Here is a 27,581-nt window from a genome sequence, read left to right as displayed (position 1 = left end):
TTTTTGGGGTCCCGTACGCGGCTAGGCTCCCAAAAGGTCTCACACTTGTGGTATCCCTGCACTCAAGAGAAGCTGCAATGTATTTTGGAGTGTAATTTCACATATAACCATGGCATGTTTGAGCAATATATCATTTAATGACAACTTTGTGCAAAAAAAATAAAAATAAAATAATAATGTCTTTTTTCCGCAACTTTTGTCAAAATATAAAATATTCCATGGACTCGACATGCCTCTCAGCAAATGGCTTGGGATGTCTACTTTCCAAAATGGGGTCATTTGGGGGGGGGGGGGTTTGAACTGTCCTGGCATTTTATGCACAACATTTAGAAGCTTATGTCACACATCACTCACTCTTCTAACCACTTGAAGACAAAGCCCTTCCTGACACTTTGTTTACATTAAAAAATAATATAATTACTTTTGAACCCCAAAGGCAAAGGCCCTACAGATTAAAATGGTGGGTGTTTCATTTTTTTTTTCACACGGTATTTGCACAGTAATTTTTCAAGCGCATTTTTTTGGGGAAAAAAAAACACACTTTTTTTTATTTTAATGCACTAAAAAACACTATATTGCCCAAATGTTTAATGAAATAAAAAAAGATGATCTTGGGCCGAGTACATAGATACCAAACACGACATGCTTTTAAAATTGCGCAGAAACGCGCAGCGGCAACAAACTACTTACATTTTTAAAAGCCTTTAAACGCCTTTACAGGTTACCACTTTAGATTTATGGAGGAGGTACTATGAGGTACAAATTGAGTACTATGGGAGGGGTGGCTACTTTGGGAATTTGATCAGCCGGTTGGCTATCGAAAATGAGGCTTGGTTTGAGCGGGAAATGCCGAGGGCCCAGAGTGAGGCTTGGTGAGGATGTGGCAGTATAAATGGAGGTGACACAGGTGCCGCTCGTGCCCCTGGATGACGCAATTTTTTGCGAAACGCGTAGGGCTGAGCAATGCACTGACGTCACCCCTTGCAAAGGATTTGTACCCAGGAAGGAAGAGTTTGTCCGTTTGCATCCGGCCAGCGCATCGGACTTAAGGCTGATCTTTCCTTTGTGCTTTGTAAGTGCATTTTTGTTTTTATACTTGAATTATATTAAAAGGTTTTACACTATTGGAGCTTCATTTCTTTTGCATGGAATTGGCACATATGACCTAATATATGGGAGATAATTAAGGATACTTGTTTGACAACCTGGTCATGATGGAGGGAGGAGAACAGCTGAGACCCTTCTGAAGTGGGAGATATCTATTGTTACATGCTGTTGGTGACCCTCTGTAGTGGGGGGTCATGAAATTCTGGTAAGAAGTAATTTTGGCTGTATGGTGGTGGATCAAGCACTTGCTACACAGTAGAAGATTTGACGATTTTCATCTATACTGGACTCTGTTGGAATTCAAATGTTTATATAATTACACATTGGGTGTTCACAATTTTACTTTTTATTTTCTTCTTTCGTTGTTCACTGTGATCAATTATCCTATAACCCTTATTCTTTAGGATTGGGGGTAATAGGCCTATTTTTGCACATTAATATTGAAATTTTGTTTAATGTTTTTTACTTCATTGAATTTTATGTGGGTTTATGATTTAGCGCAGCTTATTCTATTTTTTATTTCAAAATGTACCATCTGTCCCTGAACTTGCATGGAGCTTTGCAGGGAAGAACAACTTTGGGATTAAGGTTACTGAACCAGATTATGTAGTTTTGTCAACTTCTCCTGTGGCAGGAACACCTTAGTCTGAAGGATATCCAGAAGGTCCAATTACGCCAAGCAACGTGACAAAATCATGAATGGCTTCTCAATGTGGATGCCATCTGAATTTCTGCTGTATATGCAGCAAACATGACAAGAGTCCAAGATCATTGAGGTGTGCTCTAGCAGCAGCAGACTGAAGAGCCATAACTGGTGCAGGGACTACTGTTCTGCATTAGCTGCTGTAAAACACTGACCCCTGTGAAGTACTGTCTGTTTAATGTACTGACTGAGGAAGAGATTTTCAGAAAAGAACACGACCATTGCACATGCCACCTTTCTATTAGAATTGCATCATTAAGTGTACAGTAGCTAGAGGAAGGAGGAGGCAGCAAAAAAATGGCAGTTTGGGCTAAGCAGAGGCCATCCACCTGACACCAACACAGTGCAACTCTTTCCATTTATATTGCCAATAAGAAAATACATAAAAGAATGAAAATAAACATTTAAAGTCTATTGAAGAACTATTTCCTTTTCTAATTTATGCAGTCACTGTCTGCTTTCGGAACAAATTTAAAGTAGAAAAATATTTTCCGATCTGTGTCCCATTGTGGAGCTTTCCCTTCACTTCCTGTCCCAAAACCAAACAGGAAGTGAGAGGAAATCCCTATAAATCAAGGGAATTCCTTGGGGATCCCCAGCTCACCAGAACTATGCCCACTGGAACATTTCCCATCTTACTTTTCTGGGGACAGCTCAAAATTTGGGTAATTTCTTTTACCTTCACTTTCAATGATCATGGTAAACGGGGACCAATAGAGAGGCTGAATCTCCCTAACGGGGCACAGACCGCAATATAAACTGACTAATCCATTTCCAGTCTATCCAAAAGTAAAAAAAAGTTTTTCCTTTTAGTTACTTTAGGTCTGGCTAAGCAGCAGTTCACAGGCAGCCTTGTAATTGAATCAATTAATACAAACCTTCTCATGATTGTCTGAGCTGGAGAGGCAGGTGGATGACTGGTGCCATGACTGCATTGTCCACTGTTAACTCTTTCTTGTGAAGACCAGAAGTTAAGGGATTGAAAGCTGTAAACTGCAAGTGCTTTGTTAAGAATTTTAACAAATAATTTACTGCCATTTTTTTTTATTGTGCTCAATGTGGCAAACTTAACCACTTGCCGCCCGCCCTATTACAAATTGACGGCGGCAAAGTGGTTTCATAATCCTAACCGGACGTCATATGACGTGATTAGGATTATGAGCCGCTGCGCGCCCCCGGGGGCGCGCATCGCGGCGATCGTTGTTGCGGGGTGTCAGTCTGACACCCGGCAACTACGATCTCGGTAAAGAGTCTCCGACGGAGACTCTTTACCATGTGATCAGCCGTGTCCAATCACGGCTGATCACAGTGTAAATGGGAAGAGCCGGTGATCGGCTTTCCCTCACTCGCGTCTGTCAGACGCGAGTAGAGGAGAGCCGATCGGCTGCTCCTCTGACAGGGGGGGTCTGTGCTGATCGATTATCAGCACAGCCCCCCCGAGGATGCCCACACTGGACCACCAGGGACACCACTAGACCACCAGGGAAAAGGTAATAAAAATCCATAATCCTCCCTAGACCACCAGGGTGCCAGTCAGCACAATGGGTGCCAATCAGTGCCCATAATGGATGCCAATCAGTGGCCACAATGGGCATCACTGATTGGCATGCATTATTGTTTGGCACTGATTGGCATCCATTACTATAACACCGATGCCGCCTATGAGTGCCCACCTGTGCCGCCTATGAGTGCCCACCTGTGCCGCCTGAGTGCCCACCTGTGCCGCCTATGAGTGCCCACCTGTGCCGCCTATCCATGCCCACCTGTGCCGCCTATCCATGCCCACCTGTGCCGCCTATCTATGCCCACCTGTGCCGCCTATCCATGCCCACCTGTGCCGCCTATCCATGCCCATCCATGCCGCCCATCCGTGCCGCCCATCTGTGCCAGCTATCAGTGCCAATTTGTGCCACCTATCAGTGTCCGTCCGTGTCGCCCATCCGTGTCGCCCATCCGTGTCGCCCATCAGTGCCGCCTATCAGTGCCACTTCATTGGTGCCACATTGGTGCCCATCAGTGCCACCTTATCAGTGCCCATCAGTGTAGCCCCATCAGTGCCCATCAGTGAAGGAGAAAACATACTTATTTACAAAGTTTTGAAACTGAAACAAAAAAAAAACATTTTTTTTTTCAAAAGTTTCGGTATTTTTTTATTTGTAGCGCAAAAAATAAAAACCGTAGAGGTGATCAAATACCACCAAAAGAAAGCACTATTTGTGGGAAAAAAATTATAAAAATTTCATTTGGGTACAGTGTAGCATGACCGCGCAATTGTCATTCAAAGTGCGACAGCACTGAAAGCTCAAAATTGGTCTGGGCAGGAAGGTGTTTAAGTGCCCTGTATTGAAGTGGTTAAAAATGCTGATGGCTTAATATTACTTTAAAAAGATTTAGATTAAAGCTGAATTACAGTCAAAATGCTAAATACACATTTGAAATACTGTATAAACTGTTACCTTCCAAAATATTTTGTTTTTCTGTAAATCCAGTCCTGAGCTTTAGACCCCATACACACTATTGGATTTTCTGCAGATTTTTGTCTTCAGATTTACCAAAACCATATAATATGAGGTCAAACCTTGCAGCGGTGTTCCGCTTAAAAAAAAATCAGCAGCTACAAATAGTCCCCGGGTCCAGCAATGCGGGGGATCAAAGCCCCGCTAGTCTCCCCCTTCACTTGTGATTGGCCACGCAATCATCTAGATCAGGGGTCTCAAACTGGTGGCCATCCAGCTGTTGCAGAACTACAACTCCCATGAGTCATTGCAAGGCTGACAGTTACAAGCATGAATCCCACAGGCCGAGGCATGATGGGACTTGTAGTTCCGCAACAGCTGGAGGGCCGCCAGTTTGAGACCCCTGATCTAGATAAACTAGAACCAGGAAGAAGTCAGAGTGACGAAACATGTCGGGGATTGGCCACACAGAGACTAACGTTATTGACAGAAGGACGCTGATGCTCGTAGCTGGTTCAAGTTTATCAGGAGCAGTGGCTGGGAGGTGGTGAGAGTTCATAACGCACATTTTGAGTCCCGCTATACCCGCAGTGCAACACCTGATCGTTTGGTGAAAGTTTGTTGTGAGCTTTTTTATTGATGCTGGCATTTTTTAGTCAATATGTAAGTTGATATATTGAAGTGATGTGTGTGGTGTTTGAATACATTTTAAAAACGATATCACGCTATGTGGAGCATTGTATTTTCACTTTTTTTTATATGGATGAACCTTGCCTGGATTGATTGAGGGATAGACCCAAGGGGTGTCTATACTGCTTTTCTTGCCAAACACGACAGTGGGAGGCAACATCAGTTGGTGAGTGTGTTTCTATTGAGCGAGGTGTCACAAGCACATTGTTGTGGTGGAAGTCTGAGGCCGCGTACACACGCGGGGACTGTTCGGCCAACTTTGTCCGTCAAACAGTTTCGGCAAACAGTCCGCTCAAAATTAGCATGGACGGACATGGCCACACACGACGTACGAACAGTTTGCTGAAACCGTGCGCGATGATGTGAACGGCACGTACGACGGGACGAAAAATACGACGTCCTATACACTGCATTATAACTTTCGGCGTGTAAATCCTTTCTGAGCATGCGCGGAACTTAGTTTGTCGAACAAGCCTACACACGAGGGAACTGTTCGCTGAAACAAGGTTTCAGCGGACAGTTTTTCGGAAATTCCGAAAAACCTTGTTCAGCGGACTGTTCGCTGAAACTGTCCGCTGAACGCCCACACACGGGCGGACTGTCCGCCGAAACACTGTTCAGCGGACAAAGTTGGCCGAACAGTCCCCGCGTGTGTACGCGGCCTCAAGGATTTTGTGAAAACTGACTCCTTTCTGCGATTTTCAACATTCTGTTTAAATAGACTTTTAGTTCCTTATATCACTGTATCAGGGGGTGATAAATTGAATTACTTTTCATTTTGCACGTTTGTTATATTATGAGCGCTACTTAATTTATCTTCTAAGATGTCATTTGTTACTGACAACTGAGTATACCTATCTCTATAACACCCATTATACTTTCTACATTGTGAACCACTTTTGAAACTCAATAAAGATGATACTTTAAAAAAAATGCATGTGTTTTAAAATGCAAAATGAGCAATTTACAGCTTTATTTACTTATTTCTCTCTTAATAAATATGAGTAAACAAGTGCACTGTGCACTACTGGGGACATGAAGCATATGGCAGTGAAGGAAAATAACCTAGGCATTGCTGTTTGCCAGCATGTGCACAAAGATATGCACAGTGCTTGTTATCACTGCCAAATGATAAATTCTACCCTAAGGATACAGGATTATTGCCGCTGTACACAATATGTTACTGAAATCCTGTGTGAATTTTCATGAGTAGAAAAGGCTGCACTTTTTATTTTATATCATTCCTGGATAGTCAAAAACGTTCAACATTTACCTTTTGATTTACATGGATTCAATCTTTTTCTTGCTGCAGCAGCAAACATCCCTGGCAGTGTTATAGTTTGTCCGAACATTTGTCACTTTTAGGACAGTTTTGGCTGCATGTGAATGCGTAGAAAAAAAATAGAGGCATGTAAAATACTGAGTTACCGTATATACTCTAGTATAGGCCGACCCGAATATAAGCCGAGGCCCCCAATTTACCCCCAAAAAACTGGAAAACTTATTGACTCGTGTATAAGCCGAGGGTGAGACATGGCTGTCCATCCCTGTGTGTCCGTCCATCCCTGTGTGTGTGTCCGTCCATCCATCCCTGTGTGTGTGTCCATCCATCCATCCATCCATCCATCCCTGTGTGTGTGTCCGTCCATCCATCCCTGTGTGTGTATCCATCCATCCATCCATCCCTGTGTGTGTGTGTGTGTGTGTGTGTATTCATCCATCCATCCATCCCTGTGTGTGTGTGTGTGTGTGTGTGTGTGTGTGTGTGTGTGTGTGTGTGTGTATCCATCCATCCATCCATCCATCCCTGTGTGTGTGTGTGTGTGTGTGTGTGTGTGTGTGTGTGTGTATCCATCCATCCATCCATCCATCCCTGTGTGTGTGTGTGTGTGTGTGTGTGTGTGTGTGTGTGTGTGTGTGTGTGTGTGTGTGTGTCCGTGCAGCCTTGTGTGTGTGTCCAGCCTACCTGTGTCCCAAGCCTCCGTCCCGAGCCGCCGTCGTCCCGAGCCTCCTCTGTCCCGAGCCTCCTCTGTCCCGAGCCTCCTCTGTCCCGTGCCTCCTCTGTCCCGTGCCTCCTCTGTCCCGTGCCTCCTCTGTCCCGTGCCTCCTCTGTCCCGTGCCTCCTCTGTCCCGTGCCTCCTCCGTCCCGTGCCTCCTCCGTCCCGTGTCGTGCCGATGGATCGCCGCTCCAGGATCGCCGCTCTTCTCGGCGGCCATTCTACAATTCAAAAGCCGCGCCTCCTTCTCCGCCTCCGCCTGTGATAGGCGGAACACTCAATTTCCCAGCAGCCTGTGTTCCGCCTATCACGGACATCCTCTCATACTCGTCCGTAGTATGAGAATGAACGGATGTCCGTGATAGGCGGAACACTGACTGCTGGGAAATTCAGTGTTCCGCCTATCACAGGCGGAGAAGGAGGCGCGGCTTTTGAATTTTAATGTCCGCCGTCTGTCTGCTCGATACGCTGATCGAGCAGTCAGACAGCGGTGACTCGAGTATAAGCCGAGGGGGCACTTTCAGCCTCAAAAAAGAGGCTGAAAATCTCGGCTTATACTCGAGTATATACGGTACTTTATTTTATGCATTAACCACATATAGTATTTTTATTCTTTGAAATACATCATAGTATGCACAGAAGGGGATGCAGTGAACTCTTTTCTCAGGGCTTCTCCAAAAACACTTTCTAATTGTACTATTAGTAGTAGTATTATTATCAAAATATAGTTTAAAATGCAACTTTTTGTGCGGAAAAAAAAATGGTGAGTTAAATTGAGGCAGGGCTACCTGCCTTTTTCTGCAGTGGAGCTGCAGCTCAATAGAGAACCATGTTACATTTAAAAACGTTGCACAGTATATTCCATGTTTTTTATTCTGTAAAGTCCCCCGGTAAACCACATAATTTGAAAATATAGAAGTACAAAAGAAAAACATTCCTGATGAATCTTTGCCTTGCTCATACTGTACATTGCAAAGCTACAGGTTCACTTAACCTGCCTGGCAGTCTGAATATGTCCGTATTTTGAATGTCAAAGTGGCACATTGTCTTGCATGGAAATGTGTTGTTTTATATTGTAGGCCTGTAATTCTTAGGAATAACTCGCTTAAATCTGTCCAAACAAGAGTCTAGTAGACATCCCGGGTATGATAAAGTTTGAAACACAAAATCATAAATTATAATATTTTAAATAATTATAAAAAAATAATAATAAATTGTATTCAATAATGTAATCAAACCAAAAACACAGAAATTTGTTCGAACAAGGGTGCAATATTACTAGTCACTGTAATACTAGACACTGCATATTGGTTTAGTAAACATTCTGGGTATGAAAAATGTTGAAATATGGGACTGCACAAAGTCCAACGTCAGAATCAGGCAATGAAAACTGGTTTCCTTTCTGATTTTTCTTTCCACTGTCATCTCGCTTAGAGCAACAAACCACACACATCCTTGTAGGTGCTGGCTTTTTCTCAGTTTGTGAAATGTAGTCCATGAAGTGATGACCAGTCACGCGTTCCGTGTTGACAATGCCAACAGCACCAGCTCTATACACAGCCATTGATGGTGTTTTGTGGTTCACAGATATGTTCGGCAACTTTTCAAATTAAGTCAGAAAGAATCACAGGCTTGTCACGCTTTTCTTTTCTTTTTTTTTTTTTTTTTTTTTTAGCAGATTGTAGGCATTTCCAAAGCATTGCTCAAGAAGATGCCTAAAGATCTGCTTGTAGTGCTTCTATTGGTGTTTCCTTATTGCTGGGAATGTCATTGCTTCATTGGCTCTGTCGAAGCCTCCCATGGTGTTATTATAGTCTATCACTACTTGTGGCTTCATGATTTCTTTCCCACCTTTCGTGCATACCATAACAGTGGAGTTATTATAAACTATACTCAGGCACACATCTTTATTGTCATGCCATCGCAGTGCCATCATTTTGCCTTTCTGCCAGGCACCCATTTCCCCAGTCTTCAGCTTCTTATTGACAAACATTGGTGGCATGTCACACCCGTTAGCCCTAACAGTTCCATAGACATCTGCTTTGTTTTGCAGAAGAAACTCATAAAGATCAGGAGACATATAAAAGTTGTCAGTTGTTACTCAATAGCCCTGATTTAGAAATGGCTCAATGAGTTAAAGAACGGAAGATGTTGCCATGCCATAGTGGCTGTATTTTGGATTGAATTTTGTTCCTTTTCCAGTGTATATGACTGAATTTCAAATGTAGCCAGTTGATGATTCGCACAGCATGTCAGATTTTACACAAAATCGTGCTCTCTTTGATGCGATGTATTGTACCCAGCTGAGTCTTCCCTTGTAGGCCATTAGACTTTCTTTTATGCTGATATCTCTTTCTGGTACATAGCTCCGTTGAAAATTCTTTAGAATCATTTGAGATACTTCTCAAATTTTCTTTAGTTTTGGTGCAGGATGATTCTTCATTGTTTTTTGAAGTGTAAATATTTCATGATCAGGGAAAATCTTTACTCTGACATGACCATGCCAAAAAATGGAGTGGCAAGTAATTTATTAGTTGTCCAATACCACTTCTGCAGGGGTTTCCCACCACTACCTGAAGTATTATTAGGCCCAGAATTTTTCAAATGTCATCTTTGGTCACTGGTTCCCACTTTTTGTTTCTTGGAAACTTCCAATGCGTAGTAGCTAATTGTTCTTTGTATCTGTTTGTCTCAGTAACTATTTTTTGAATAACCTCATCGGTCAGAAATAATTTTAAGTATGCCAAGGGGTTGTCGTGTTCAATGTCTACTTTCATACCAGATACTCCAGTAAATGGGAACCTTGGGGGGCTCTGCCTGATCCATACCAATCGGTCAATAGAGCACCAAGTTCGCTCATCACTAGCTCAGTCGCAGAATCATTGCTGTCGTCCCTTTCAGTGTCTGATTATGAATTTCCTAACAAATCACTTTTGCTCAATTCTGCAAGTGATTCTAATTCACTATCACTGTTTTCTAGCTATCTAAAACCACTTTTGACCTAGAGGGATGCTTTTTGGATGCCAAGTTTCCAGGCAGGAAGAATGGTAAAAGTGCAGGCAGGGCACTGGACAAAGCACTAGGGACAAAAATTAGGTGAAATTGTTTGATACGGTAAAGTCTACAGATTGCAATATATTGTGTGTGATTATAACCTTTTTTGAAGTTCCCATTGGCTCCGTCCCCCTGCGTCATGGCACTCACAGGGAAGACGGATGCATCGGCTGGAGGACACAGCGGGAGGACATCAGGGGATCGTAGGGACAAGGTAAGTAACAGTACAGGGTTACTGCAGTGTAATCCCGAGTGTGGCTCAGGGTTACCACTTTTGGTACTGAAAATTAACCCCGAGCCACACTCGGGATTACTGCCAGCGAGGTTAAATGAAGACCTTACTCTTGTCTTCCTTTTACTTGCATTGCAGTCCATCAGCTACTGTGGGCTCCCAATGAGAGATTGCTGATTGACCCAGCCTGTTAGTTTTGCTTACATACCTGAAAGTACCAGGTATTTCCTTCAGCTCCCTGGCTTTCACTATGTAAAACATGTATACTGACCAGTTGTCTTCACTTTTACTTACAATTTTCAAGCTGTCCTAGGTCAGTGTCTCAGAAAGTACAACCAGACAACTAGTATTATAGTGACAAGGTAGTGCTATGACACGTCTTAAAACGTTGGAGTGCAGTTTTACACGAAAGGATTTGTCAACTAGAGGAAAGACTGGATCACAGTATTGTAAAAATGTACTGGTATCCCCTAGAGTTCTCACCCATATTAGGTAAGGGGCTCCAGGATATGTGTATCATAGGGAGAAAACAAGCTTGTTGGTTTTCTCAGGGTTTGGTAATTAATTGACCAGGTCTTGAAGCCCAGAGGCTTTGTTGGGTTTTGGGTAGGTTGAAGCCTCCAATTCTCGGTCCACATTTTGTTGGCCCACTGATTGTGCAGTTGTGCTCAAGCATTATTGGATTTGGAGTGACTGTGGCTCAGGGCTCCAATAGAAAAGCAGGAGGGCTCCGTCTGGGAGACAGGATAAGCCAGTACAGTATTGTGTTAGCGCACAGAGTTTGGGGAGACTGTGGTGGAACATACAGAGACCCTAAGCCTGAAGGTCAGGGGAGTTGTGCTCCAGTAGATGGCAATGTGGCTGAATGAGTAGTTGTGGGAAAAAAATGCTGAATAACCCTTGGGGTTACTCTGTTGTGTTACATGAACTTTTAATAACTGTGGGCAAAACAGCCCTTAACCACTTGCTTACTGGGCACTTAAACCCCCCTCAGTCCCAGACCAATTTTCAGCTTTCAGCGCTGATGCACTTTGAATGACAATTGCGCGGGCATACAACACTGTACTCAAATTAAATTTTTATCATTTTTTTCCCACAAATAGAGCTTTCTCTTGGTGGTATTTAATTACAGCTCGGAGTTTTTTTTATTTTTTGCTAAACAAACCAAATAAAGATGCAAAAAAAAAAATCATGTTTAATAGTTTGTTATAAAATTTTGCAAACGGGTAATTTTTCTCCTTCATTGAAGTGCGCTGATGAGGCGGCACTGATAGGCTGCACTGGTGGGCACTGATAGGCTGCACTGATGGGCTGCATTGGGGGGCACTGATGGGCTGCATTGGTGGGCACTGATGGGCTGCATTGGTGGGCACTGATAGGCTGCATTGGTGGGCACTGATAGGCATAGTTAAGGCGGCACTAATAGGCACAGATAAGGCGGCACTGATGGGCAAAGATGGGCACAGATAAGGTGGCATGGATGGGTGGCATGGATGGGTGGCACGGATGGGTGGCACGGATGGGCACTGATAGGTACCACTGGTAGATGGGACTGATGGGCACTGATAGGTGGCACTGATAGGTGGCACTGCTGGGCACTGATGGGCGGCACTGCTGGGCACTGGTAGACGACACTGATGGGCACGGATATGTGACACTGGGGTGCAGCACCTATGTTGAGGCAGATTGTGGGCACTGCTGGGTGGCACTGTGGGCACTGCTGGGTGGCACTGCTGGGTGGCACTGTGGGCACTGCTGGGTGGCACTGTGGGCACTGCTGGGTGGCACTATGGGCACTGCTGGGTGGCACTGACGGGGGGCCCTTTATTTTTTCTATTGTGGCACTGGCAGGTGGTCACTAACGGGGCTGGCCATGATCGGGACTGATGTCCCGATCATGGCCGCCGGCGATCGGCTTTTTTTTTTTCCTCACGCTGTCAGCGCGAGGAGGAATAGTAGCCGATTACCGGCTCCGTTATATCACATGATCAGCTGTCATTGGCTGACAGCTGATCACGTGATAAGGGGTCGGGATCGACCCCTTGCACAGATCGGTGATCAGAGCGCAGGGGGCGCGCAGGGCACTCGTGCACGGGACTACGTCTATTGACGTCGTCCTGGAAAAGGAGATCCGCGCTGTAGCCGTCATTTGGCTATAGCGCGGATCTCAAGTGGTTAAAGACTTGGGTTCTATGGACGTGTCTGGTACAACTAGGAGCTCAAGGCCAACAAGCTCATGACCTTGGCAGCAGCCATGAGCTTGTGTCACTTTTGTACAGTCAGTTTCTAGCTTTCATGTAAAATTGATCAGGTGGCTGTAGAACTGCCTGATAGCTCCCCTCCCCCCAGACTCAAAATGCTGCTGTCCAAAGGTATCCCTGTCGCTCCTTCATCCAGCGTGTAGGCACCCTAATACCCCTCACATACACGTGCACACACACATGATATATCATTGGATATACTGGTGTGAGAACAATAATTCAAGGTCCCTCATTTATGGTTAACTCTATACTGACGAGCTGTAGTGGTATTTAAAGCATTGCCTATTGATAATTTTGAGCACCATGATATTTTTGTATTTTTTTTTTTTTTTTTACTCAATACATTTTTTATTTTGTACAATCTATTTGGGGACTGTATTGTCTCTGTTTGCACTAAATTAATTTTGTTCTGTTTCAAATTCTGTTTTATGCATTGACATACCTCCATACAACCAATGGGGGAGATTTACTAAAACTGGTGCACACAGAAATCTGGTGGAACTGTGCGTAGTAACCAATCGGCTTCTAAATTCAGCTTGTTCGGTTAAGCTTAATAATAAACATTAAATAAAACATAGAAGCTGATTGGTTACTGTGTACAGCTGTACCAATTACTGTGTGCACCAGTTTTAGTAAATCTCCCCCAATCTGGACAGGATGGTCAGGTGGTGGCTTGGCACCATCCACAGTCAGCTTAACACTCCAATAACTCACAGAAGTTGAATTCAGTGTAATTTTACATCAGTTAATTGCAACACAGAGGATCATTTTTTCCAATCTTTTGAAGTTTAAGACCTTCCTAAGCCCTGACATTTTTACTCAAACCAATATGTACACCAGGAAACATCATGATAAAAGCCCATGCAGATGAAAAACACAAGGTGCAGGTATGAAGGTGTATGATGCACATCATTTTTTAAAAGGAAACTCAGCAGACAGGTGTAGAAAACATTGAGGGGAACTGTCCTTAGTTCTCCTATGTAGAGCAACAATTATTTTTATCAGATCCTCAGAGTTCTTTGCCATGAGGTGCCATGTTTAACTTCCAGTGACTAGTATAAGAGAGTGAGAGCGATAACACTAAATTTAACACACCTGCTCCCCATTCACATCTGAGACCTTGTAACACTAACGAGTCACATGACACCAAGAAGGGATAATGGCTAATTGGGCCCAATTTGGATATTTTCACTTAGGGGTGTTCTCACTTTTGTTGTCAGGGGTTTAGACATTAATGGCTGTGTGTTGAGTTATTGTGAGGGGACAGCAAATTTACACTGTTATACAAGCTGTATACTCACTACTTTACATTGTAGCAAAGTGTAATTTCTTCAGTGTTGTCACATGAAAAAACATAATAAAATATTTACTCACTTTTGTGAGATACTATAAATATATATATATATATATATATATATATATATATATATATATATATATATATATATATATATATATATATATATATATATATATATATATATATATATAATTTGGGAGAACATTTTATACAATTCTTACCTTTTTCCCAGGCTATTAGCAGGCTGCCCTGGGCAAGATGGAGTCAATGGGTCTCCTTGCGGGATCCTAGAAGTTGAGGATCAAAAATCTCCCAACACTCCTGTGCAGTGATGTAGCATCCCTTGCGTGAGGCCTAGTAACAGCAGTGAAAGGAAGGTGGTTAGAACTCTGGAGTAAAGCCTAGTGCACACAGGCCAAATGTCGGCCAGCACTGGTTCAATAGAAATTGGCCGACATTGGCCCTTGTGTATGGCAGCCGGTTTGACAGAAGCCCAGCTTTCGGCAGGCTTCTGTCAATGGCTCATGGCTGAAAAGGTTCTTTCAACCGGTTCACGATCAGCGCTCTCAGCCAATGGCTGAGAGCGCTGACCGGAGTGTTCAGCAGGCAATATCAATCTACTAGCATCGGATTGTTGGTACAGCAGCTTTGACCTAAGTTGTCAGTTTTTTGTTTTTTTTTTACGTTCAACCCAGCGGGTTGGTACACATCACTAGAAAAACTAGTGTGTGCAAGGCTTTAGGTCCAGTATTTTTAACGCTTATTTTAATGTGTGTGTGTTTTTTTTTATTATGTCTGTAATGCAGTGTGGTTAAAATGGCTAATGAAAGTTTAGCTCTGTGAATACAGTTTATCATGCTGGTAGTTAATTTAACATGCTGACTGTGTACCATATCTGAGAGCCCTAATCTGGGAAAATACAAGGAGACATGGAACAACTTCTGAGAAATACTGGGTAGTATAATCCAATTGCTGTGTGTGGGAGATGGAAAACATTGCCAAATACTAATTTCTGCGCCAAAATGTCTGATAAACAAGAATGTGAGACCCTATTAATAATCCAGAGCTATATCTTATTCATGTACTATCTGAGAAGCCCAATCTCCTGCCCTGGTTTTCCTGGTGATATTACTATACCGTACATGTTATTCACTGTCTCTTATTTTCAGGTCATGTCACAGTCATGTGACTAATATACAGGCATAATGAGCAAGGCCTAATTAGCGGCTGGCTGTGGTTAAATGATCATCTCTTTCCCTCTAGATGGCAAATTATGCATGTGCCCCATGACGAAAATTATAATATTTTATCACTGATGTCCTTGAACTGGCACAAACAATTGTCAACAAGTCAAGAATTGTATACTATTGATTGATCAAAGAGGTCCTCATGCTGCAAACCGACTGCCAGGGCAGTAACATTTATTAGTTTAATCCAATTCCTATAATATCCAAACTGACACAAAATTATAAAAACTGATTGAAAGTAATAGCACACTGCCTGATTGTGTTTTTTTCCTTCAGTTTTGAAATGTAATAAACGATCCGTTTAAATGTTATATATTATTTTACTGTATCCTGTTGAAAATATCCCCATATTTGTGACATCATGGAATGCCAAAATGATCTATTCACACCACCAATTAAAAAGTAAACAGAATACATTTACACAATTATTATGATGTTGTGTTTACATTGAAAAAAAAAACAGTATTTTCATCATTTGCCACAGATAATTGAAAAACACTTTTTATTTGATACTGCTGTGTGTCTTATTAGAGACTTACAATAAATGATACAGTAGAGTCTTCTTGTTATGTTTACTCCAATGACCTACTAAAATATAAAATATCCAGCCACAACCTTGGAGTGAGGCTTGTTAGACGCTCTGTCAGGTTTTTTTCTGCAAGCCTGTGATTCCATTCGAGGAGATTTTTTTTGACTTCTTGTAGGACAGGAAATTATGGAAAGTCTCTTCAGTGGAAACAAATTAAAACAAAACCCTTTTACATTTTCTCCTGTTGTCTTTGTTGAGGAAGATAAAAATGAGAGGAAATGAAGAATGAATATAAACATTTACTCTTGCCCAGGTGGTAGAAGTGGTAGAGTAAAAAAGAGCCATGTAAGATCCTGTTACCCAGAACAGGATCCCCTGTGTATATGATTTTCACTTATGTGAAATCACTAGAATTTTTAAACCGAGGAGTGGAAATGTTGTTCTTTATATAGCAATAAGGTAGGTCCTTCTAATGTATGTTAGTGTCCTAATATCCCCAGTATTTTGCTTAAAGTGAGTAGATATACCATGATATAGAAAATCTGTGTCTTGTTATTGTAATGGATATATGGGGAAAGGAGAGACTCTAGACTTTATCATCATTTTGTAGTGGGTAGTAGGATTGTGGACAGTCTATAGGTTTCTCACCTACACGTGGTGAGGGGCTTTATTTATGTCTGGTATAGCGAATAGAAACAAATCCTAATAAATTCTGGTCTGGGTCCTGCAGTTTGGAGACTGTATAGCTTTGGAAGGGACACAGCATCCAGGCCTGGGTCCACGTTTTACCTTCCAGGCAGACCTCATTGTTCAAACTGGCCATATATGGCTCAAACATCGGTCAATTCCTGCTCCACAAAATGTTAATTGAAGAATCAAAGGTATTGTATTGAAAATTTTGCCCAATCAGATACAGCCACTTTTCACTATGTAGACCACCCCGGGTGCTGCAGTTGTTTGAATACAAAAGCTGGCAAGGAAGATTTTCTTCCATTCATGTTTTTTACCACGGATTGGGAAATTTAGTGATTTCTGCAGGCTGAACGAGAGGAATCTAAACATGTTTAGGAAGGTTAAAGCCTAGTACACACAACTAAAAAAATTACTGCTCAGCACTATTCGGGAGCTGGTCGAAGGCTGATTTGCCAACATGCTCCTCTGACAGAAGCCAGCCGAAGGACCGGCTTCTGTCGGAGCAGCTGCCATACACATGAGCCGAATGTCGGCTGGTTTTTATTGAACCAGCAGATGTTGCCCAACATTTTACGTTTAACGTCTTAATTGTGCACAGATCTTTTCATATGTAAGCTGAGAGCGGCTTAGAGGGCTATCATTCTCTCTGTTGTATCCTGGAGCATGGAGGCTTTGTAAACTTTGGGGGGGATAAAGCCTTTAAGCCCTAGGTCCAAGTTTTACCTGTTAGCCAGACCTCAGTATTTAGGTTCTATATATAAAAACGTAAATTTATTTTATTGGGATTTTATGTGATAGGCCAACACAAAGTGACACATATTTGTGAAGTAGAAGGAAAATTATAAAATGGTTTTCCAAATGTTTTACAAATAAATATACAGTGGGGCAAAAAAGTATTTAGTCAGCCACCAATTGTGCAAGTTCTCCCACTTAGAAAGATGAGAGAGGCCTGTAATTGTCATCATAGGTATACCTCAACTTTGAGAGATAAAATGTGGAAACAAATCCCCTTCAATGCCCTTGCTGATGGGAGGAGGTTTGCACTCAAACTCTCACGATACATGGCCCCATTCATTCTTTCATGTAGACGGATCAGTCGTCCTGTTCCCTTTGCAGAGAAACAGCCCCAAAGCATGATGTTGCCACCCCCATGCTTGATAGTAGGTATGGTGTTCTTTGGTTGCAAATCAGCATTCTCTCTCCTCCAAACACGACGAGTTGTGTTTCTACCAACAAGTTCTATTTTGGTTTCATCTGACCATATGGCATTCTCCCAATCCTCTTCTGGATCATCCAAATGTTCTCTAGCAAACCTCAGATGGGCCTGGACATGTACTGGCTTAAGCAGGGGGACACATCTGGTACTGCAGGATCTGAGTACCTGGCGGCGTAGTATGTTACTGATGGTAGCCTTTGTTACGTTGGTCCCAGCTCTCTGCAGGTCATTTACTAGGTCCCCTGTGTGGTTCTGGGATTTTTGCTCACCGTTCTTGTGATCATTTTGACCCCACGGGGTGAGATCTTGCGTGGAGCCCCAGATTGAGGGAGATCATCAGTGGTCTTGTATGTCTTCCATTTTCTAATTTTTTTCTCCCACAGTTGATTTCTAGACACCAAGCTGCTTGCCTATTGCAGATTCAGTCTTCCCAGCCTGGTGTAGGTCTACAGTTTTTTGTTTCTGGTGTCCTTCAACAGCTCTTTGGTCTTCACCATAGTGGAGTTTGGAGTATGACTGTTTGAGGTTGTGGACAGGTGTCTTTTATACTGATAACAAGTTCAAACAGGTACCATTAATACATGTAATGAGTGGAGGACAGAGGAGCCTCTTAACCCCCCTGGCGGTATTCCCGAGTCTGGCTCGGGGTGAAAATTCAGAACCATTAGCAGTAACCCTGAGCCAGACTCGGGATCACATCACTGGGTCCAGGATGAGTATGCTTACCTTGTCTCCTGGATTCAGCAATTTCTCCCTGCAGTGCGAGCGGCTCATCCTCCGCTCGATGCATCACGGAGCCGGTCTCCATTCCCTGCGAGCGTTGGGACGCACGGGGACAGAGAATGGCGCCAAATTCAAAAAGTGAAACACACACATTACATACAGTATAATGTAATCTTACAGATTACATTGCTGTATGTAATTATTTCACATCCCGTTTGTCCCTAGTGGTCTGCCCAGTGCTCTGCATGTAGTTTTATATTATAAAAACTGTTCTTTCTGCCTGGAAACTGGAGATTGTCCATAGCAACCAAAACTGCCCCTTTACATCAAAAGTGGTTTTAGACCAGCTAGAAAACAGCGATTCTAAATTAGAATCACTCGCAGAATCGAGCGATAGTGATTTGTGGGGAAATCCGTCATCAAATACTGAAAAGTAATGACAGTGGCAATTCTGCAACTGAGCAATTTTCAGTGTTTGATTTGATTACATTATTGGATAATTTTTATTATTATTATATTATTATTTGGTATAATTCTTTATAGTATTTATTTATATTTTAATTTATGATTTTGTTTTTCAAATTTTATCATACCCGGGATGTTTACTAGACTCTGGTTTGGACAGATTTAAGTAAGTTATTCCTAAGAATTACAGGCCTACAATATAAAAATGCCAAATTTCCATGCAAAATAATTGTACCACTTTCAGCACCAAAAATCTGAGATAATCATACCGCCAGGGAGGTTAAAGAAGAAGATACAGGTCTGTGAGAGCCAGAAATCTTGCTTGTTTGTAGGTGACTAAATACTTATTTTCCACCATAATTTGCAAATAAATTCTTTCAAAAATCAGACAATGTGATTGCCTGGATTTGTTTCCACATTTTGTCTCTCATAGTTGAGGTATACCTATGATGACAATTACAGGCCTCTCATCTTTTTAAGTGGAAGAACTTGCACAATTGGTGGCTGACTAAATACTTTTTTGCCCCACTGTATGAAAAGTGTGGCGTGCATTTGAGTCAATACTTTGTAGAACCTCCTTTTGCTCAAATTACAGCTGGAAGTCTTTTTTGGTATGTCTCTACCAGCATCATGGAGTGACCCTTTTGCCCATTCTTCTTTACAAAGTAGCTCAAGCTCTGTCAGATTGGATGGAGAGCATCTGTGAACAGCAATTTTCAAGTCTTGCCACAGACTCTCAATTGGATTTAGGTCTGGAATTTGACAGGGCCATTCTAACACATGAATATGCTTTGCTCTAAACCATTACACTGTAGCTCTGGCTGTATGTTAAAGTGGATATAAACCTAAACTTTTTTTTTTTAATGAAGATTTCTACTTGGCACAGTAGATAATGTTGAGTCATCTGTGCCCAGTCTTGCCACGAAGAGTTAATCCAGCTCTGAGCAATCCTCTTGTTTTTTTGTTTTTTTTAGTAAGATAAAAAAAGTCACAGAGATACGTTTGTGTCGCCACATCCCCCACTGCTGTAACTGAACCACCGGTTTCAGGGTGACATTTGTAAGGTGGGGATACATGCAGGAGGCTTGTATGTATATATACATTAATACTGTTATTAGTTTATACTCGGTGAGTGATGGGTTTACATCCACTTTAAGGGTTGTTGTCCTGCTGAAAGGCAAACCTCCACCCCAGTCTAGAGTCTCTTGCAGACTGTAAGTTTCCTTCTAAATTTGCCCTGCATTTTGCTCCATCCATCTTAGGCCCCATGTACACGGGACGCTGTTAACCGTACGTTCAGAGGCAGTTGGACGCTTTTTTCAACTGCCCCTGAACTCATTCAATGTTATCCTATGTGACCATGTACACAGTCTCGTTTATTGCCGTTGCACTTATTTTCTTCAGCGTTTCTTTGGAAGCAAAAAAATGGGTTCAAACACCGAAGATTTACATGTTTCAGATGCTAAATGCGGTATCGGCATTTAGATGTGTTTTAGCTTATGTAGCACTGACCCCCGAAGGAGCTGCTGGTTTTATTGGGCTTACCGTTACCTTCTTGACTGTTTCTCCGTCTAGAGTTTCCCATGGTAGATGGCCCAAAGAAATGTGGAAACTGACACTGAATCTTCTTTTGGGTTATTTATTTGAAATATAAACAGAGTCTCTTGGTTTATGGTAGAGGGTTAGGATTAAGTTCAGGTACTCTGGACTGAAAAAAATATAAGTTTTGTATAGAAGAAATACAGAGAATAACTGTTTCACAGCTGGATTTCACAACCCCCGGATAGACCCCCTCTCACTAGGCCTAGCAGCCAGCGGGGTGCTAAGTAAAGTCTCTGCCACAGACTTGAGCGTTACTGAGGGATGTAGACAAATTTAAAGAGCTATCATACGGTACCAGTATCTCTCAGCTGATCCGGCGATACCATATGAGTGTAGATCCATGAAGTGTCCTTCAACTGAGCTTCCAGGCTCCTTCAGAGAAGCCAGCCTTGCGCACGGCCTTCTCCTGAAGAGTCCTCCCTTGGGTGCTTCTCCAGTTGCTGGGCCTCTCCTTTAGACGAGACAGCACCAGACCACCTTTGAATCAATAGGACCCCGATATCCATTCAGGCCTGTCCTTGCAGTTGCTTTGCCTCGGGCTAGCCAGCCCCTAGACTCAGAAATGCATGATTCTGCACCCCAGGCCAGGAGGGCCATGGGGGCTGGTCAGGAGGACCAGAACCAAACAGACAGAAAACTTCTCTGGACCGGAAACCCCGGACCACGTGATGTCAGTACCTTAAATACCACCTCCCAGAATGCACAGCAGGAGAACCCTCCCACTGGGCTGGTTCTGAGAGAAACTTAACTTAATACAGCCAGCTAGGCTGCGTTCTCACACTTGCCGGCGGTGACAGCAACACCTGCGGTCAAGGAGAACCCAGTGCACCCCAGCTAGACTGGCACTGAAACCATAAATTTTGTAAAATTAGCCCCAAAACCCAACTGTGGTTTCAGGATTATTAACTTTGAAAACATATAGCGCATGCACGCAAGAGCCAGTGCTACACGTATAATCGTTTTTAAAGTTTCCCTATATTTTAGACCTGAAATGACAAAAAATATGATGGGAAAACAATGAAAAAAATACAGAAATTCAAGGAAAAACAAAAATAATACATCTATATAATATATATAATATACACCAACAGTCATTCCTCTGGTGACACATTCTTCCTCATGTTGGTGTCCATGCATGTCAGACTGAGTCGTACTTTTTCAAGTTGAAGGTCAAATGTAGCAATGGACATGAATGTGAAATTAAAAAATTTGTCGGGGTAGGTACGCAGCTGTATGTACATGTTTACAAAATATCCTGCCGGCATTCGCTGCGCAATCAAAAGATGGGTCCAAAAGCGACGAACTCTCGCATCAAGAGCAATGTCAGGAGCATATCCTCACATATGCTCGTTATGGGATCCATTTCCAAAAAAGCACAGGAATAGAGGCAAATACAAGAAGACAACTGCTCTCTGATGCTGCTACTCACTCTAGTCAAAATGGCTGAAATAGTTAACTTACAATGTTTTTTGAGCTTGGGGAGGGTCTTAAATGAGGTAATCTTAATAAACACTTCTAGACGCAAGCGTGGCCAAACGGGCGTTTTAAACGCCGGTGTCAAAAAAAATTTGTTCAGAGGACTTTGCCTCACTGTCCTGTGTACATGGGGCCTCACCATCAACTCTGAACAGCTTCCCTGTCCCTGCTGAAGAAAAGCATCCCCACAACATGATGCTGCCACCACCATGTTTCATGGTGTTAGTTTTCCGCCACACATAGTGTTTTGCTTTTAGGCCAAAAAGTACAATTTTGGTCTCATCTAACCAGATCACCTTCTTCCTCATGTTTGCTGTGTCCCCCACATGGCTTCTCGCAAACTGAACTTCTTATGGCTTTCTTTCAACAATGGCTTTCTTCTTGTCACTCTTCCATAAAGGCCAGATTTGTGGAGAACATGACTGTCCTGTGGACAGATTCTCCCACCTGAGCTGTGGATCTCTGCAGCTCTTCCAGAGTTGCCATGGGCCTCTTGGCTGCTTCTCTGATGCTCTCCTTGCCTGGCCTGTCAGTTTAGGTGGACGGCCATGTCTTGGTAGGTTGTGCCATACTTTTTCCATTTTTGGATGATGGATTGAACAGTGTGAGATGTTCAAAGTTTGGGATATTTATTTATAACCTAACACTGCTTTAAACATCTCCACAACTGTATCCCTGTCCTGTCTGGTGTGTTCCTTGGCCTTCATGATGCTGTTTGTTCACTAAGGTTCTCTAACAAACATCTGAGGGCTTTACAGAACAGCTGTATTTATACTAAGATTAAATTACACAGAGTTGGACTCTATTTACTAATTAGGTGGCTTCTGAAGGCAATTGGTTCCCCTGGATTTCAGTTAGGGGTATCAGAGTAAAGGGGGCTGAATACAAATGCATGCCACACTTTTCACATATTTGTTTGTAAAAAAAACTTTGACACCATTTATCATTTTCCTTCCACCTCACAATTATGTGCCACTTTGTGTTGGTCTATCACATAAAATCCCAATAAAATACATTTGTTTTTTGGTTGTAACATGTCAAAATGTAGAAAATTTTAAGGGGTATGAATACTTTTTCAAGGCACTGTAACTTAAATTCTGGCCATCAACGAGTTTCTCTCAGATTCTGGTCTGTCAGATGCAGTTGTCTAGATAATTATTCCTTGGAAACTAATCAGTATGTGTGATCTCTAATTGCAGACAAGTAGTGTGACTCCTGCTAGTGACAGTACCAGCTGGCCTTAGTTCATCTGTTAGCCTTCTATATAATTGAAGGCTTACCGAAATAATTAAGCTCCGTGGGCAAAATGTAATGTTGAATTTTTATATTTATGGCCACCTATTTGTTATTAAAGACTTCCTAAAGTAATTAAAAAGCCATAGCAGTCTATCTGTATTTCCCCCAAATAATATTTTGTTTCCTATTTCCACATCAACTTCATGCCAGATGGACCCTTTCCAGTGTATTGGAATGCTTATTGATACAGGCCTTCACGGGTGGCTTGATGAGCTGAGTATCACAAGTGAAGATCAAAGCTGCATCATCTCTGTATTGCAGCAATTCACCAGATTCTCAGCTTTTTAGATGAGTCAGTTGGAATGGCTGAAACAAGCCTTTTTTTATTATGCAGGCATCTAACACTGAATGCGATGACTAAATTCTAAATGTATATAGCTATCACATAGGAAACCTTCAATCTGAGAGGTGTTAACCACTGCATCTATACAATGCTTTTTGATCTTCTGGGTCTCTGACAAATATCAGATCTTTGACTATAAAATGGCCAACTTTTCATACATGCATCGCAGAAACTAGCAAATGTAATTAGGCAGAAATATAATATTATTATTCAATTTTGTGTAATCTAACTTAATAGCCTCATAGCATTATGGAGAAATGTTATTACAATAATGCTTTATTTCCGATATGATTTTGTTTTTCATTGATCTAATTTGACTTTTCAATTAGTTGATTTACTGATTGCAAAGTATGCAACAAAATTACAAAATGAGTTTGCCGTTGCTCACAGTCAGAGTTATAACAAGCTGTATTGTATAGGTAGTACAGTAAAAATGTGGTTGCTTTAGTGGCTAAACAGGTTGGATTAGTTATAGTTGCATTGTACATCAGAGAGATTTGTGTTTGCTATAAGCAGATCATCCAAATCAACAGAATAACTTACGGGAGGCCAAACGGGAGGATACTGCATACAGCTCGCAGACATGGATTTTCAGTCCGATAACTCGCTAACAATATCTAATGAATTGGTGTCTTTTCTAAACAAATTGGTACTATGCTCTTATTTTCACAAACTGCACAGTACATGTACTTGTTTAACTTTATAAATTTAACAAAATATTATTGCTTTTTCCCCTATAGACAGTTGATAGACCAAAAGACTGGTACAAGACCATGTTCAAGCAGATCCATATGGTCCACAAACCAGGTATGTGTGTTTATTCTATTTTTATTGGTTGGTGTATATGAGGTTGTGTTTCTCCATTCTCTATTGTTTGGTTGTCATCTTATCGGCAAGTCCTATGTACCACTGCTTTCTAAAACCCTTGAACATTTTGTGTGTATAGGAATGTTCTTTTTATACTTTAAATACACGTGCCTTTTGTTCTCTGATGAAACTGTAGTTAATGTTTAAGGTGTTTTTTTTTTTTTTTTTTTTTTTTTTTTTTACATGTAGGTGTGTTCTGAAACCAGTTATAATTATAAATTGGGAAAATAATTGTTATACATCACTTGTGTATTGAAAGTAGAGAGACATTTTACCCCTGTACTTATCCTGGGTGTGCACAAAATAATGAAAATACATAGTAATGAATTACTATTGAGGACCATGTGAAGACTAGATGAACCATTTGCCTCCCAGAACAGCTTCTTGTTGCCCCATTTTTACAGACAAAATGTTTTTAAGGGTCAAAGGAGGTAGAAAACTACTTTACAAGTCCATGGAAGGTCGCCTAACGTTTATGAAACCACTCAAGTTTGTTTAGCAGCATATATAGAGGTATTATCACCTTTGAATATGGAACAGTGTTTTTACTGTTAGGTTCACCTGGTCACATGAAATGCCCTAATGTATTTTGGATGTTGTACCACCATTAGAAGCAATCGTTGGATTTAAAGCTGAACTCCGGGGGAAAGTCCTACCTTTTAGTGGAGCTGTCCCCACTCTGTCAGAGTTCCCTGATGTCATTAAGTCCAATGCAAAGCCCTGCGCTGTATGTGAAGATGCCAGGGAACTATCCACTACCTCAATGTAGTAGAGAAGAGGAAAGCATTAGCTGCAGTAGCGGCTGGTGCTCAAAATGTTCGGGGGGGGGGGGGCGCAAACAAACTGAAAAATTCTGGAAGAAAAAACAAACCTAAATTGCAGCCACTGTGCCCATCAATTTCAACCTCACTGTGCCCATCAATTGCAACCTCCCTGCGCCCATCAGTTGCAACCTCCCTGCGCCCATCAATTGCAGCCACTGCGTCCATCAATTGCAGCCACTGCGTCCATCAATTGCAGCCACTATTCCCATCAATTGCAGCTACTATGCTCATCAATTGCAACCTCACTGTGTACATCAATAGCAGCCACTGTGCCCATCCATTGCAGCCACTGTGAACACCCCGGTGGCATTTAACCAGCACCCCCCTCCCACTTGTTGTCTGACCGGCACTTACCCCATCTTGGTGTCAGGTCAGGCAGCAGTTGATAGCAGCAAGCTGTGGGACGGGTGGTGGCTCCTGTGTCCTTTTATGCTTCCACCGTGCGTCTCTTCTTTCTTCCTGCTAGGTGTCCAATAGGATCGCCTGTCCTTTCAGCTAATCAGATGACGGTAACAGACCTGCGCTTCCTGGTTGGCGGAGAGGCAGTTTAGTGTTAGAAAAGCGAATATTCATTTGCTTTTCTAACTCACCTGGGTGAGCTCGAGCAAGTAAAACTGCTTCCTGCATCTGAGATTCTGCTACTGGTTGTTTAAAGCATAATTCCACGTTTTTTGAGCAAAAAGCAATCCCCTTTGGGTGATCAATGTACATTGCAAGAATTTAAAAGTGGAATTTGGAATTTGAGCTTAAAACTGTACCCACCCCCGTCTAACACGTATACTAACTACCCTGTAGAAGGAAGATACATGTACTTGCCTGTTCTCGGGGGGCTCCGAATTAGTCACATGATTGGCTCCCACTGGTGGCTTCAGGGGAGATCATGGGGCCGGATTGAAGTGCCCTGAGAACAGGTAAGAATAGGCCACTTTCTACCACAGGCTAGTTTGTATAGGACTTAGAATGGAAGTGGGAGCAGGTTTAAGATTAGACTGGACTTCTACTTTAAAGTGTAACTAAACCCAAAAACAAAACTAGTAGTAGATTACCAATCTTTTTTCAAGCTTTTTTTCTTTTTTTTTTCCACCTACTGATCGACTAATAACAGACCTCCCACATTGACTTCCCCACATTATCTAGGGAGGGGCAACATAGACACCCTTGGCCAGCAGCATTGTTCATCAGTGGAGAGGGTAGTGTTAGCCCTTGTTCACACGGTCGAACATTCCGATGGAAAATGTCCAATCGGACCGCGTTGTCGGATAATCCGACCGTGTGTGGGCTCCATCGGACTGTTTCCGTCTGAATATCTGATCGACAAAGTTTTAGAGCTGGGCTTTAAAATTTTGCGACAACATTATCCGATCGGACTTTGTCCGATTGTGTGTAGAGAATTCCGATCAGACAAAGTGCCACGCATGCTCAGATCAAATTCCTAGACCAAAGCTATTGGCTACTAGCCTGAACGTAGTTCCGTCGTAACAAAATAACGTTGTCACGTTACGTACGATCGGATTTTCCGACAACTTTGTCCGACCGTGTGTATGCAACACCAGTTTCGGACAAAATCAGTCGGACAAAATCTGATGGATTTTGTTGTCGGAATGTCCGACCGTGTGTACAAGGGCTAAGATGGACTAGTAGATTTAGTTGGCTTTAGAAGAACCAAAAACAACTGTTTTAATATTTTCATGCTAGTGACAGTCTGTATCATACACTTAGGATAGGATTAAATAGGGCACAATAGTAGCCCTAGAAAGGACAGGTGCCACAGAATCTGTACCGGTCAGATGCTGGAGGCACCATTCCTAGTGAAAAACATAGCATGTGTCCCGAGTGTCATACCAACAGCTGTATAGGCTTAGAAGTCATATGATCAACCTTACTTTTGTAATTCAACATTTATTTTTTCGTTTTTTAACCACAGATCACAATTAATTTTATATATTATTAACCAGTTCCCTACTGCCGTATTGTATGGCGGCAGGAACTGTTCCTCCCTCCGGGTGGGCGTCATATGAAGTCCTCTGCTTCCCGGCATTGTGGAGAGCGCGTGCGCCGCTGGGGGCGTGCACGTGCTCGCCGCATAACTGGGGACCCGGTGTGCGTGCCCGGTGGCCGTGATGGCCGCCGGGCACCCGCAATTGCCCGGTAACAGAGCCGAAACATGGATCTTTGTGTGTAAACACAGATCCACATCCTGTCGGGGGAAAGGAGAACTGATCAGATTGTACAGAGGAACACTGATGGGTATCCTCCCCTCCCTCCACAGTTAGATTCACTCCCTAGGACACACATTTAACCCCTGCAGCACCCCCTAGTGTTAACCCCTTCCTTGTCAGTCACATTTATACAGTAATCGGTGCATTTTTTATGGTCCCAAAATAGTGTTAAAAGTGTCCGATCTGTCTGCTGCAATTTCACAGTCAAGAAAAAAAATCGCAGATCGCCGCCATTAGTAGTAAAACAAATAAAAACTACAAATCTATCCCTCATTTTGTAG

General features: G+C 42.4%; 1 protein-coding gene across 23 annotated transcripts in view; it reads left to right on the top strand.

The window, feature by feature from the left end:
* SORBS2 (sorbin and SH3 domain containing 2) overlaps positions 1-27,581 on the top strand; it is a 423,222-nt gene that overhangs the window by 265,998 nt on the left and 129,643 nt on the right. For all 23 annotated transcript variants that reach the window (XM_077477325.1, XM_077477322.1, XM_077477324.1 and 20 more), the window contains one exon: positions 24,131-24,197. In XM_077477325.1, the coding sequence (XP_077333451.1) occupies positions 24,131-24,197 (67 nt within the window). The remainder of the gene's footprint in view (positions 1-24,130; positions 24,198-27,581) is intronic.

Source organism: Lithobates pipiens, unplaced genomic scaffold (genome assembly GCF_037356315.1).
Source record: "Lithobates pipiens isolate NorthernLeopardFrog02 unplaced genomic scaffold, aLitPip1_a1.2 Scaffold_13, whole genome shotgun sequence".
NCBI classification, from domain to species: Eukaryota; Metazoa; Chordata; class Amphibia; order Anura; family Ranidae; genus Lithobates; species Lithobates pipiens.
This window is presented reverse-complemented; position numbering and strand designations above follow the sequence as displayed.